The 12,459-nt window shown below is 45.4% G+C and overlaps 1 protein-coding gene across 3 annotated transcripts in view; it reads right to left on the minus strand.

Moving 5' to 3' along the window:
- Positions 1–12,459, minus strand: part of OTUD4 (OTU deubiquitinase 4) — a 442,490-nt gene that overhangs the window by 277,219 nt on the left and 152,812 nt on the right. Inside the window, exons 1-4 of one of the 3 annotated variants that reach the window (XM_078676881.1) lie at positions 3,850–3,896; positions 3,420–3,477; positions 2,634–2,748; positions 2,439–2,503 (exon numbers count right to left, since the gene is read on the minus strand). In XM_078676881.1, coding sequence (XP_078533007.1) covers positions 2,439–2,503; positions 2,634–2,748; positions 3,420–3,477; positions 3,850–3,881 — 270 coding nt within the window. In that variant the 5' untranslated portion in view covers positions 3,882–3,896. Of the gene's footprint in view, positions 1–2,438; positions 2,504–2,633; positions 2,749–3,419; positions 3,478–3,563; positions 3,696–3,849; positions 3,897–12,459 lie in introns of those variants that run through there. The other 2 variants (XM_078676883.1, XM_078676880.1) reach the window with 2 other exon arrangements.

Consider the following 12,459-nt stretch of genomic DNA (forward strand, 5'->3'; position numbering starts at 1 on the left):
GGCTGCATGACTGGAGGGAAGGGGAGGCTGCATGACTGGAGGGAAGGGGAGGCTGCATGACTGGAGGGAAGGGGAGGCTGCATGACTGGAGGGAAGCGGAGGCTGCATGACTGGAGGGAAGCGGAGGCTGCATGACTGGAGGGAAGCGGAGGCTGCATGACTGGAGGGAAGCGGAGGCTGCATGGAGGGAAGGGGAGGCTGCATGGAGGGAAGCGGAGGCTGCATGGCAAGTGGGAAGGGGAGGCTGCATGGAGGGAAGCGGAGGCTGCATGGAGGGAAGGGGAGGCTGCATGGAGGGAAGGGGAGGCTGCATGGAGGGAAGGGGAGGCTGCATGGAGGGAAGGGGAGGCTGCATGGAGGGAAGGGGAGGCTGCATGGAGGGAAGGGGAGGCTGCATGGAGGGAAGGGGAGGCTGCATGACTGGAGGGAAGGGGAGGCTGCATGACTGGAGGGAAGGGGAGGCTGCATGACTGGAGGGAAGGGGAGGCTGCATGACTGGAGGGAAGGGGAGGCTGCATGACTGGAGGGAAGGGGAGGCTGCATGACTGGAGGGAAGGGGAGGCTGCATGACTGGAGGGAAGGGGAGGCTGCATGACTGGAGGGAAGGGGAGGCTGCATGACTGGAGGGAAGGGGAGGCTGCATGACTGGAGGGAAGGGGAGGCTGCATGACTGGAGGGAAGGGGAGGCTGCATGACTGGAGGGAAGCGGAGGCTGCATGACTGGAGGGAAGCGGAGGCTGCATGACTGGAGGGAAGCGGAGGCTGCATGACTGGAGGGAAGCGGAGGCTGCATGACTGGAGGGAAGCGGAGGCTGCATGACTGGAGGGAAGCGGAGGCTGCATGACTGGAGGGAAGCGGAGGCTGCATGACTGGAGGGAAGCGGAGGCTGCATGACTGGAGGGAAGCGGAGGCTGCATGACTGGAGGGAAGCGGAGGCTGCATGACTGGAGGGAAGCGGAGGCTGCATGGCACGCGGGTCACCTAAAACTGATGCTCGGTCATTAGGAGCACAAGCATTGTGAACAAATAGCCTGCCTCGTCTTTGTGTCTAGTCTTGTGAACCCCCATTACCTCAAAATGTATCCTTTTTTAGCATTCGGTAAACATCGGGTCACACTTGTGGCATTTGATTATAGTGGGAATAAAACGCTGGATTGGAGGGAGGAGTTTCAGGAGTCAATTGAATGACAAACCATTGAAAACACCCTGGGAGTGACAGCAAAGAGATTTGAGACGTGTTGTGTGCCATTGCTGCTTGAAGATGACTAATGAGCCTCTTAAATGCAAGCAACATTTAAATTATTACTAAAAATAACTTGAAAAAGCAGCCAGAAGTCAAGTCCTAGCATCTAGGATTGCTGATTCTTGCCATGCGTGCAAACATTGAACAGCATTATAAACGTAAGTTACTTAAAGCAGCAGTGATCTCTAATGCGGATCGCCTGACCTTGTACTTATATAGCGCTTAAAACACCTGAAGACATGGCGAAGCGCATTATAGTACCGGCAGCTCCATACCGCAGCCGCTCTGCTGAATGTGCGCTTTGAGGTAAGCCCAATTTAAGCTCACCTCCCACCACTCGGTCACTTTCAAGCTTGACTTGGTGACTGCCTGACCTTTCTTTCGACACATACTCTATCCACTTCCACGTGACTGCCTGCAGCCTTTGAATTGTATACTACAGTTCCGGTCTTCCTGCTCCCCAAGAGCCAGCCCGTTTACATGCACCACAGCACCCCATGTTTAACTATTAATCTGCAACTATTCTTTCCCTCCGCTTTCTGGGCATAGGAGTTTTTAATGTTTTATTTTCTGCAGTTCCCCAAGTTAGTTATTTACATTGGGCAATCTGAGCAGTCCTGTCTCGATTGTTACTCATGTTCTCAGTGGGCAATCTATAGAACGGGTGGGCCAGAGCTGGTGCAGGGGTTTAATATGCAAAATTATGTCGTAATTTAATATTGGATTATTTTATTTATGTGTGATGTGTTCAATGAACACAAACAATTACATAAAATGTTTTGCATTCAAATTATTGTTACAAAAGCCTGTATCCCAAACTGGTGTATTTTCGGATTTGCAATAAAATTCACCTTCCAAACATCAGATATTAAATGAAAATTGGTCTGGGGTCCTCTCTGAGCACGTGCAGAGGCCTTTACTCTTTCTTAGTATTATTTCCTTATTGATTTTCAAGCAAATTCTTTAGCAAAAAGTTGTTTCAAAGGGTACCATTTGGCCCTCTAGTCTTCGAAATTAACTGAAAAAATTATGGAAGTTGTACTTGTCGATTCATTCTCTAAAATCAAACTTGCCACCAACTTTACACCTCACCACTTTTAAAATACACCAGCCGCCACTGCTGTGCACCACACCCGAAAGAGTAACCCAGCCGCCACTGCTGTGCACCACACCCGAAAGAGTAACAGTACTCACCTTACACTTATCCCCGACTGAATACTGCATTCCAGCAGCAATGGAAAAGTCGCGCCTCTGCTGCTCTGTAAACAGCAATAAGGGGACAGTAAATAAAAGATTAGACCGCTCGTAGAGGCGTCTTCCTTTGAAACAAGCATGTCAGTACTGTGCTCTCCACATCTCTCAAAGAATACAAGGACATCGATTACTCACCCCGTTTCACCTTAAGCCAAACATCATATTCCAGGTTCCTGTAAAGTGCTGGGTTAAGAGATCGAAGAACTTTTCGAGGCAAGAAAAGATAGGCGGGACTTCCACTGCCGTGAATCTGTCGCAGCAAGGGGGGGGAAACAGATTCACACCATTAAAGTGCGTCACCCTTCGCTCTAACGCTGCCAATGCCAGGTGTACATTATTTTCATAAGCGTGACCGCTTCGCTGAATTTCGTATGTAGAACTACAAAACTCAAAAATTAAAGATAGATAACGGGATGTGGCCACTGGACTTAGGAAGTTCTGCGGCAGCTTCGTTTCGGCAAAAGTACACAAAATATTTAACACTAAACCAACATAATCATAATAAATAACGTACATACATTCTCACGTGCACTTTTAACCGTGCATAGAGCAAATGAACAATGTACACAGTTGCCAGGTTGCTTCGTGTTAGCAAGATAACATGTTTCCGCTAAGTGCTTTCATCTGATGCCCTGGTGTTTTCTGGGAGCTGTAGTTTTGGTTCACTTAAACAGGCCCCGTTCGCCGAAACTAACAATAAAAGAAAATAACATGGTGCTCTGTTGACGTGAGGCGACACGGTAGCCCTTAAGTTCTACCAGTTCAGGATTATTAGGGAAAACTTTGAAAATATTAAATCGTTTTGTTCAGTACTTTTGAAAATTAAATATAAATTAAAAAAATATTACAGCATCGAATCACACGATAACTGTCTGTACAAATGAGTCCAATACAAACACAAAATGTATAATTTTCTAATACCTGGTTACCCGCTGGAGATTTAAACCCATTCATGTTGCCCACAACAGCGTTTTTAGTCCTATGAAGGAAAACGAAATGGAAACTTTGCGTTACAATCCACAAAGAAAAACACAAACACAAAAAATTGCATTTTGTCAAACACACCCGAATCAAAGTAAACCACATTCGAACACGTTTTCATCGTGGTTCTTAAAAATCACAGCAGAAGGGATGGGCCTGTAAGAACTATGGAATCGTACAGTGCTTTTAAGAAAACTGCTATTTACGGCTTTGCTATCATCCTGACAATTTTCAGAGCCCGCGTATAACGTAAACTGTTTTCTGCAGATAAACAGCAATAAACTGGCCTGGAGAAAAGCCAAACCGGCCCATTCGATTCCACCACGGCGTCAGTTACCACCCACTTTTCATCAAGTCTCATAACCTGCACCTGAGGCAAAGGCGCCACTTCCCATTCTCCATGGTAACCGGTCCTCCCCTTCCTAGCTTCAGACCGGGAGCTGCCAGCTCACAACCTGATAGGCGCGGTGGAGGTCTCAAAATCTAAGGCCCTGCAGGTGTGAGATGGGAGCCATTTAGAAGACTACATGACTTGTGAGGAGGTAAACAAGGCTTGAGACTCCAGACTGTCCAGGAGTGATCCTGACAAGGTGGTGGAGGGGCGGGTGACTGCATGCTGTGTGCTACCTTCAGTCGTCCTGGTTCATTAATCTTTGCATTGGTCGGTTTACGATTTCATTCCTATACCGCCCAGCTTCCAAAGAGCTGTTTTGCAAAAAGTCAAGACTGGCTAAAGGTGTTCAGCATGACTCGAGGGTGATTGATTATTGTGACACCAATGAGACTGCGTGAGCGTCCTGCATCCCAGAGGAGTAACTTATATGTAAATATATCCGGCCACCGAGCAAATCAGCCAAGTCCTCTCCAGCTAATAATCTACCCGATAACGAGTTTGACGGAGATTCTTCCTGAGATAGGAACGTTTATTGCAAAAATAAATACCTACAAATAAATCTTATATCTACCCCGTATTCTCCTGGACTTTCAAGTGATGCCATTGCAACTCTCAGTAGGTCTAGTAATGGCAACCTTCCATTTGACACAGGAACAACAAAACGACAAGCACCAAAATGGAAAAGTGGGTAGCTGAACTACTCTAAAGCGGCAAACTGAGATGGCCATATTACTCAGGGGCGTAACGCAGGCCCATGCGTTGCGAGGGGGATGGGGGTACTGATTCCAAGACCAACGATTTCTGAGAGATATGGGGGATTCAGGGCCCCCTCAGCACATTCTGCAGGAGGCCCCTCAGCACATTCTGCAGGTGGCCCCATCATTTTGTGTTACGCCACTGAAAGTTGTGGTAAGTTTAAAATATATTCTACATACTTAAAGCTTTATTGTAAGGATGCACCCTACCAGGGGCGACCTTAGGCATGTGCAAGCTGTGCACCTGCACAGGGCCACCAAACCCCAGGGGCCACCACGTCAATATATATCCTTAATATAATAATCCTCTGAGGATGGATACATATTTGCGTGACGGCCCCTGGCAGGCAGGGATTTGGCGGCCTCCGGCTCTGTTCCACTTCCAAACACCCTGACACCCAACCCCCACCCACCCCCCTCTTTACTGGCCTCCGCGCTCCGCCCCGACCCCCACTTCCGGGGCCCCCTACCTACGCTCCCTGCCCAGGGCCACCATGAGCCTAGAGCCACCCTTGACCCTACCATCTCACAAACTAACAGAGGAATTGTTAATTGCGAGAAAATGGAGAAATCATTATTTTGACCCATAGAAACTGTGAAAGAGCAAGCGACGGTATTTTCGTTTAAGCCCTTCCCACACCTGCAAGGCTTCCGTGGGGGCCGCTTTAGCATTCCCAGCTTGTAAGTGAACCACAATATCAAAGCCATGGCATATCGCGGTTAAAGCCATGTCGTGGGTGAAGCGACCAAAGCCAGTTTCTGCTTCGAAATTTCTTTTCTGCTGAATAGCTCAATGGCACTCTCCTGTGTCTATTAGATGTATTGCAGGTAAGCCATGCTTTTTCGCACCGCCAAAGAATGTTTTACAATGTTTTGGTCCAGTGAGGATAAGTTGCTGCAAAATGTATGTGCCTACTGCCACAGAAGATTGTATATGCGCACTGCTAGAGCCCTCAACAGCGAATTTTGAGAAACCTCTCAAATACAACTAGCTTCACTATCGCAGCCAAGGTTTTCCATGCAGACAGGGGCAGGTTATGGGATATACCCAATAGGTTCGTTCACAGCCATCTGTAACTCAGTGTTCCCCAACCCTACTATGCCCTCTGGTACTCAGACCACAGTTTTGTAATATAGTGGAAATTACATCAAACAATTACAAGGACTCAACCAACAATACCACTACAACAATGAAATACGACACGACAGCAACAGAATAAAACGTAATTACAATACGAGCCAATCTCAAAACAAAAAATACAACACACCAGACGACAAATGAATAGAACAGTAAGCACAGAAGACAAAGCACTACCACAATAACAATACACAACAATAACGCATTACAATACTTACCACACAATTATACAAAACTGCAACAGTACAACGATCACCACAACAAAACAGAGCCCCCAAAAAAACAAGCATTGGCATAGCCAATAGGTCTCGCCTTTGGGATCTTATAAGTGTTTAGTCAGAGCCACTGTATTTAAGCTATGTTGTAGAGTAGTTTGGCTTTTGTGCAGCATGTTGTAAAGTTATAATACATAAACCTGTCATAGATATGTTTTCCTTGAGCAATCCCCAATATGAAATACAAAACGTATCTGGAGCATGCAGCAATGTTGTACAGACAGTATATGACGTCATATGTGCTAAAAAAGTTATAAAATGTATTCACAAAACATGAAAATGTAGGCACGAATCCCATATATAAAAATACAGTCAAATGTGCAGCACAGAAGGAGGCATGGGAAGGGGGACGGTAGAAAGAGAAGGATAGAGGAGCGAGCATGGGAGGACAGGGGAGGGGGACTTGTGAAGGGGAGCACGAAGTTGAGGTGAAGTGTGGGAAGCTGGGAAGGGAGAGCAGAGTCCCGAGGATGATATGCAGGAGGGCAGGAAGAGAATGGGACTGAGAGAAAGGAGCAGAGAGAAGACCAGAGGAAGAAACTGATCCGAGAGAGCGAGTGAGGACAGCGAGGGGCCTTGGGTGAAATGGGAGAGAGAGGGGACCGCTAGGGGGGAAAAGAAAGAAAATGTGGTGGGAGGTGAGCACTAGCGGTGAGGATAAAAGGCAAACCCATATGTATAAAGGTGGGGGGGGGCTGGGATAGGGCGGAAGTAGAAGGTACAATAAAGGAGGTGTGCTGAGAGCTGGCATGCGAGTGCATGGGCTACAGGGAACGAATACAGCGAGATTGGGCTTCAAAGACTTTAAAAAGGAGAGATGGCGAGTGAGGGAAGAGATGCTGTGAAAGGGCGGGGGGAGGGTGAAGGGCAAGAGAGAGATGCGGGCAGCAGAGGAGAAATGCGGCTGAGAAACAAGAGCTATTGAAACCGAAAGAGGAATAAACAATACGTGGTTAGAAAGAGAAGGCTTATGAGTGAGAAAGGAAGAGATGGGGCGAGAAATATACACGACAATGTCGAGCGAGCAAAGCAATAGGGCGTAGGATCACAGCGAGAGAAAAAAGATTTCAGAGCGGAGGTAGAACTGAATAAAATAAAACTACTTCGCTATCGCAGAATACAGGAAACAAGACAGAAGCCTGAGCCGTTGGGCTATGTGAGCCCCTCCCCCAAGCAGCTTCTTGATAGGTCTTGTAAACGCCAAAGCCATGAGCCTTGAGGATTGCCCGCCTGGCTAGCGCTGGACAGTTTCAGTTCATCCTCAGAGGAGCGGCACCAGTAACGTTAATGAATGCAGGGACCAACCAGGGGCTGGTCCAGAGCGAGCCATACTGGAGAGGGTGGTGGGCAGGACGGCACGCGCGTGTTCTGAAGGTTTAGAGGTGCGGAGACTGACGCCGCATCAGAGGGTGACAGCTGGTGCAGGCTTTGCTTTGCCACAGAAGAGTGAAGCAGCAGCGTTTTACAGTGACTAAATATAAATATTAAGAAAGCAAAAAAAGTGAGTAAATGGAGAGAAAGGGAGGGGAAAGGGTGTAAATATTTGTGTAAGGCAGCGTTGGAAAGGAGGACTGGTAGAGAGCCGGATTAGATAGATTAGTGCGTCGAAGTGAGAGGATGGCCATGCATATTAGCATGTGTGCACTATTGGTTCGGATTTACGGACATTGGGAGGCCGATGAAGTGAGGGCAAGGGCAGCCGTGCGGAGAGAACAAGCCTAGTCAAGCGCTTGTGCTGGCATCCAAGACAGCGAGCAGCGGCACGCAGGCCATCTGTTTTCAATTAGCACGCGCGTAGCTGCTCGCTCCCGCAAGGTGGATGCCAGCACAAGCATGAGTGCTTGAAAAGAGCTGACCCATTTCTAAAGGACATCTCCTAGATCAGTGCATGCACACTGCCTAGGCAAGACCTAAAAAACCAACAGCCTGTAAGGCGGCTGCTTCCACAACTTATTCACTGAGCAGCAACTTCCATTAAGAGTTTTAAATTCCACTACAGTGACCTGACTTAATGAAAACAGGCATGAACTGGCCATGCACAAGATTGCCAACTCCTTCTAAGGTTCCCTGGCAGCATGCTGCCAAGTTTGTGTACCAGCCGCGGCCGGTACAGGTAAGAGCGGTGGGTCATCGTCCATCAAAATCCCCCCACCCCACCTGGCCCCACCGCTCTTACATGCATAGGCCACTGGTGTTGTGTAATGCAGTAGCTACGCAACACTATAAAGCAACTTTGTGCGGCTGACGCACCTGTGAAGCTGTAGGGCCCAAAACAGTCAGCCCAATCGGCTGCTATATGGCTGTGGAGGACAGCTGTGTGATGAGGGGGTAGGCCCGCGCATACTGGGGCTTGGTGACTGAGCTGAGATAGGCTGGGTACACTCCCATACAATAGGAGTCCTGGAAAGTTTGACTGTTCGAGCGCAGAAATCTCAAACGTTTTATAATCCGCCCCACCTTGAAACTTACTAAGCAAACCTTCAACTTCCATAGCAATTTCTTCCTCAGGTTGACAAATCTTTGTCACCATGTTAGAATGAAGCATAACCCAAATGCATTTCTAAAATAATCATCAACTTACACTATTTAATGATCCTGCAATGATGAGAGGTTAGATTAAGTTTTAAAAGTTATTTTTTCCCATTAAGAGATTGGTCTGTATTTCGGTCTTTAAGTTAGATAAATCCGTTTACAGAAATATTGAGAAAACTTTGGTCAGAGACAGCATACAAAATACCAGCTTGTTCCATAACGGAATTTAGTCCCTCTCAATCTAAAAGACCTAACCCATCCTAGCAAGAACCCATAAAGAGTTATTTTGGAAAACAGCAAGAGAAAATTTGCAGCAACAGGCTAGTAGCTATGAAAGCTCAAGCTCCCCATTAAGAATAGTTATGGAAACTCGGCCGAGTTCCCTGACGGCTGCAGCCACAAGTGTTAAAACAGGTAGAAAGAAATAATAACAGCAGTAGCTAGGATCAGCATGGACCAAGACACCTAAAAGGTATCCAAGAAAAAGTAAATCACTGCTCACAGTGGCTTACAGTAATTCAGGCAAGAAATAGCACAGTCAATGTTAAAGGGCATATAATGCACTACAAGAATACCTAGAATGCAATAACCCTCTAACTAGGTACATGTACTATATAAAAAAAAGCACAAAACATGTTGCAAACTCCTAAAGTTGGATCATCTCTAGCCAATAAGAAAGGATCTTTCGATCGTCCATCGTCTTCTCTCTCGATTCCCACATTAAACGTCCATGTCGACATGTTATTAGAATGTTGCTACAGCGTATTAAAAAAAGTTACATCTAGGAAGGTTTCCATGAAAACCTTTGCACGCCTACTCTGTTAGCTGTTCGGTGTTCCATTGTGTAACAATGGACTGCTCTATGAAATTAAACATTAATATCTAGCACGTCCTGGTTAGATCATGAAATTCAAATCTATAGCAAGCATTTTCTTTATTCAATATACTTGTTCTTTATAAGCATGCAGCAGAGGAAACTATCTAAAATATGATGGACTAATATGGTGCGAGGAAGAAAAATACATTTTGTAGCAAACAGCACATTTCACGAAAATGTAAAGTCTGCAATTCAATGACCACGTTAAATCAGCATTTACTAAAAAGACATTTATTTTATCAAACGGAAAGAAAAGATTCAAAAGAAATATTGAGGCCTAGCAGTGAAAGAACAATAGAAATGGGAGCTTTCAAAACAGTTTAGTTGTCTAAACTGTTTTGTATTGATAGTTTATTTAGTGTTATTAGTTTCTTCTTAGTATTTGTTTAGTTTTTCTTTCCTTTTCATTTCATGGGTTATTGGAAGATTTTTTTTCCTAGTGCATAATATTCTGTATTAGTTGCATCTTATCCTCACATTTCTTGTTTATATATTCTTTGTGGATAATATTTCCCGTGTATCATATTATTAAGTCTTATGTTTCTTATCGGGTGTGGTGTTGAACCAAATGTTATATTTTTGCATATCTACAAAATGTGTTCTATTGTTTTCTTATAGAAAATACCCAATAATAAAAATTATTTGAAATTGAAATGGGAGCTTTCTGCAGAAATAAGCAGCATTTTTCTCTTTTTGGCACATTTATTAAAGACACATTTTCTCTGACCACTATATTGAGACATTTTCCTACGTTATGGTGCATTTCTATATTTTTATGAGGTAAATTTATGTAAAAAGTTTCAACTTACACAACTGCAATGGCGACCCTGACTCTAGGGGGCACCAAATCAGGGTGACATCTGTTTAGCTTCTTCCCTTCAATAATAGTGTGAGGAGGCAGTGGTGGGCCAAAGGAGATAATCAGAGCACTGTAAGCCGCTTTCTCCTCCAGCCCCCATTTAATAGCTGTGACCACACCCCTAGGGTATATTGGACCTTCAAAGGCCTTGCCAGCATTGGGCCTTTCCTGGTATCCTTGATGGATGAGACCTCTCTGAATGTTGAAAATAGGCCCACATTATACTAGCAATAAAAATGGGATGCATGGCGACTTTTTTGATTGAAAGCTGATGCACTGCAAATGTGCCCGGTTCTAGGTCCCAAGCTAATGTTTTCTCATTCTGCCCTTCATTGAAATGCTGAAACACACTTCTGAAGGTGAGTGACTGACACAATGGCCCACTGGGTATGACTTACAAATCAAAGCTCATATTTTGGTAGGACACATTATCTAAAGCACAAGCAGGTGCTGTCATAATTGACCCCAAGTATTCTATACTTTAAGGAGAACCTTTAGTTTTTCATACATGTTTAGGCAACAGGCCTTCAATTTAAGCCACAACATGCGTGGGCAATTACACTAGTTGTGCTCTGTCTCTAACTTTATTTAAATGAAGTAATGTTTGTTGTTAAAAAACTTCACCGGTAGCTAAACTGTGCATCATATAAGTTTTACTATACTGAACTTGAGTTGTATCCAGTACTTCAGTATTTCAATTTCATTTCATACATAAACACATGTACATAGTCAAGCTATGCTGTATACGTTTATGGGCCCTTTACTACCTATTTTGGTTAAAAAAAAAAAAAAAAAAAAAGCATTGGCATAGCCAATAGGTCGCCCTTTTGGGACCTTATAAGTGTTTACCCATGCAACAGTTGATGTTGTTGCACCAAGGATATTGTGCTGCATAACTAAATACTTATAAGGTCCAAAGGCGAGACCTATTGGCTATGCCAATGCTTGTTTTTTTAAACTGTATCTATCAGTTTACACAAATACACAAAAAGAAAACATGATCATGAGCCCATAGTTGGATATCAAAAAAACGTTATGCATCACAGCACACTAATACAGAGTAAGTGTAATATGTATACCTTTAATACACATGACTTCAGGAATCACAAGGGGGGGCAGCTAACCAGAGGTAGGGCAATACACTGGAAAAGGCAGTGGCCATAGTGTACTTAGCAGTTGAAAAATAACACATTTTATTATAAATGTATTTACTCCACTGCATATAGACCGGAGCAAAACCCACCATTTAAGTAATGCTGATTTTTGTGAATAAAATAGCGCTGTGTACAGAAAACAGGAAAACACCTCATTTGGCATCTACAAGGGAAGAGCCATTGCGGTCTTTTGGCTGGGTGTGTGCCACGGAAATACATACCACATACTTAGCCGATTTCGCCCTCTGAGTTGGTTCTTTAGCAGACGCTTTAATTGGACCTTTGAGCGCCTTTGCCCAGTGCTAGGCTCTCTGATCGCAAGTGGCCCCGGAGTTCCGAGGCCAGGGCCCTGGGCTTTCGGGTGGTGTCAGGCTTTGGTGCTTTGCTCTCTGGTTGCAGGTGGGCCCTACTTTCTTAGGCCACGGTCCTTGGTTTTCTTGTAGTTTTTAGATTTCAGTGCTGGAGTCTGAGTTTGGAACAACAAGGGTTTCCAGTAGGCCGAGCTCTCCAAACCTAGAGGCCTCGGTTAATGAGGACGTGAAATGGCGCAGAGATAGGACGGTGATTAATGCCGCGCGCATGGAGGCCGATTCCCCACAATGGCATTTGTCTCGCTCCATTAGGCTTTATGGGCTGAATTTATGGTGTTATTACTGGAGCGGACGCTGCTGCGCGTGCAGATGAAACGGTTCACGCTAATAATAATAAGGCAAGCATTGCCCTCCCTGATTGGAAGGAATAGAGGGCTATCATTTTATGTGAGAGGGAGCCTGGACAACCCCCCGGAGAGGGGGTGGGGGGCTGCTTGCCTGCCCAAGAGGTGAGTTAGAGAAGCGTTCATTTGAGTTCAGAGAGAAGAGAAAGAACTTGGAGGGTGCGGGAGAGTAAGGCGACTCCTAGGGAAGCCAGGGAGCAGCCGGAGAGTGAATGACAAATGTAGATAGAGTAGGTGAGAGTGTAGCAAATAGAAAATGGGGCTCTGGATAAGAGTGGGAA

The sequence above is a fragment of the Lissotriton helveticus genome, chromosome 2_1, assembly GCF_964261635.1.
Source record: "Lissotriton helveticus chromosome 2_1, aLisHel1.1, whole genome shotgun sequence".
Lineage (NCBI taxonomy): Eukaryota > Metazoa > Chordata > Amphibia > Caudata > Salamandridae > Lissotriton > Lissotriton helveticus.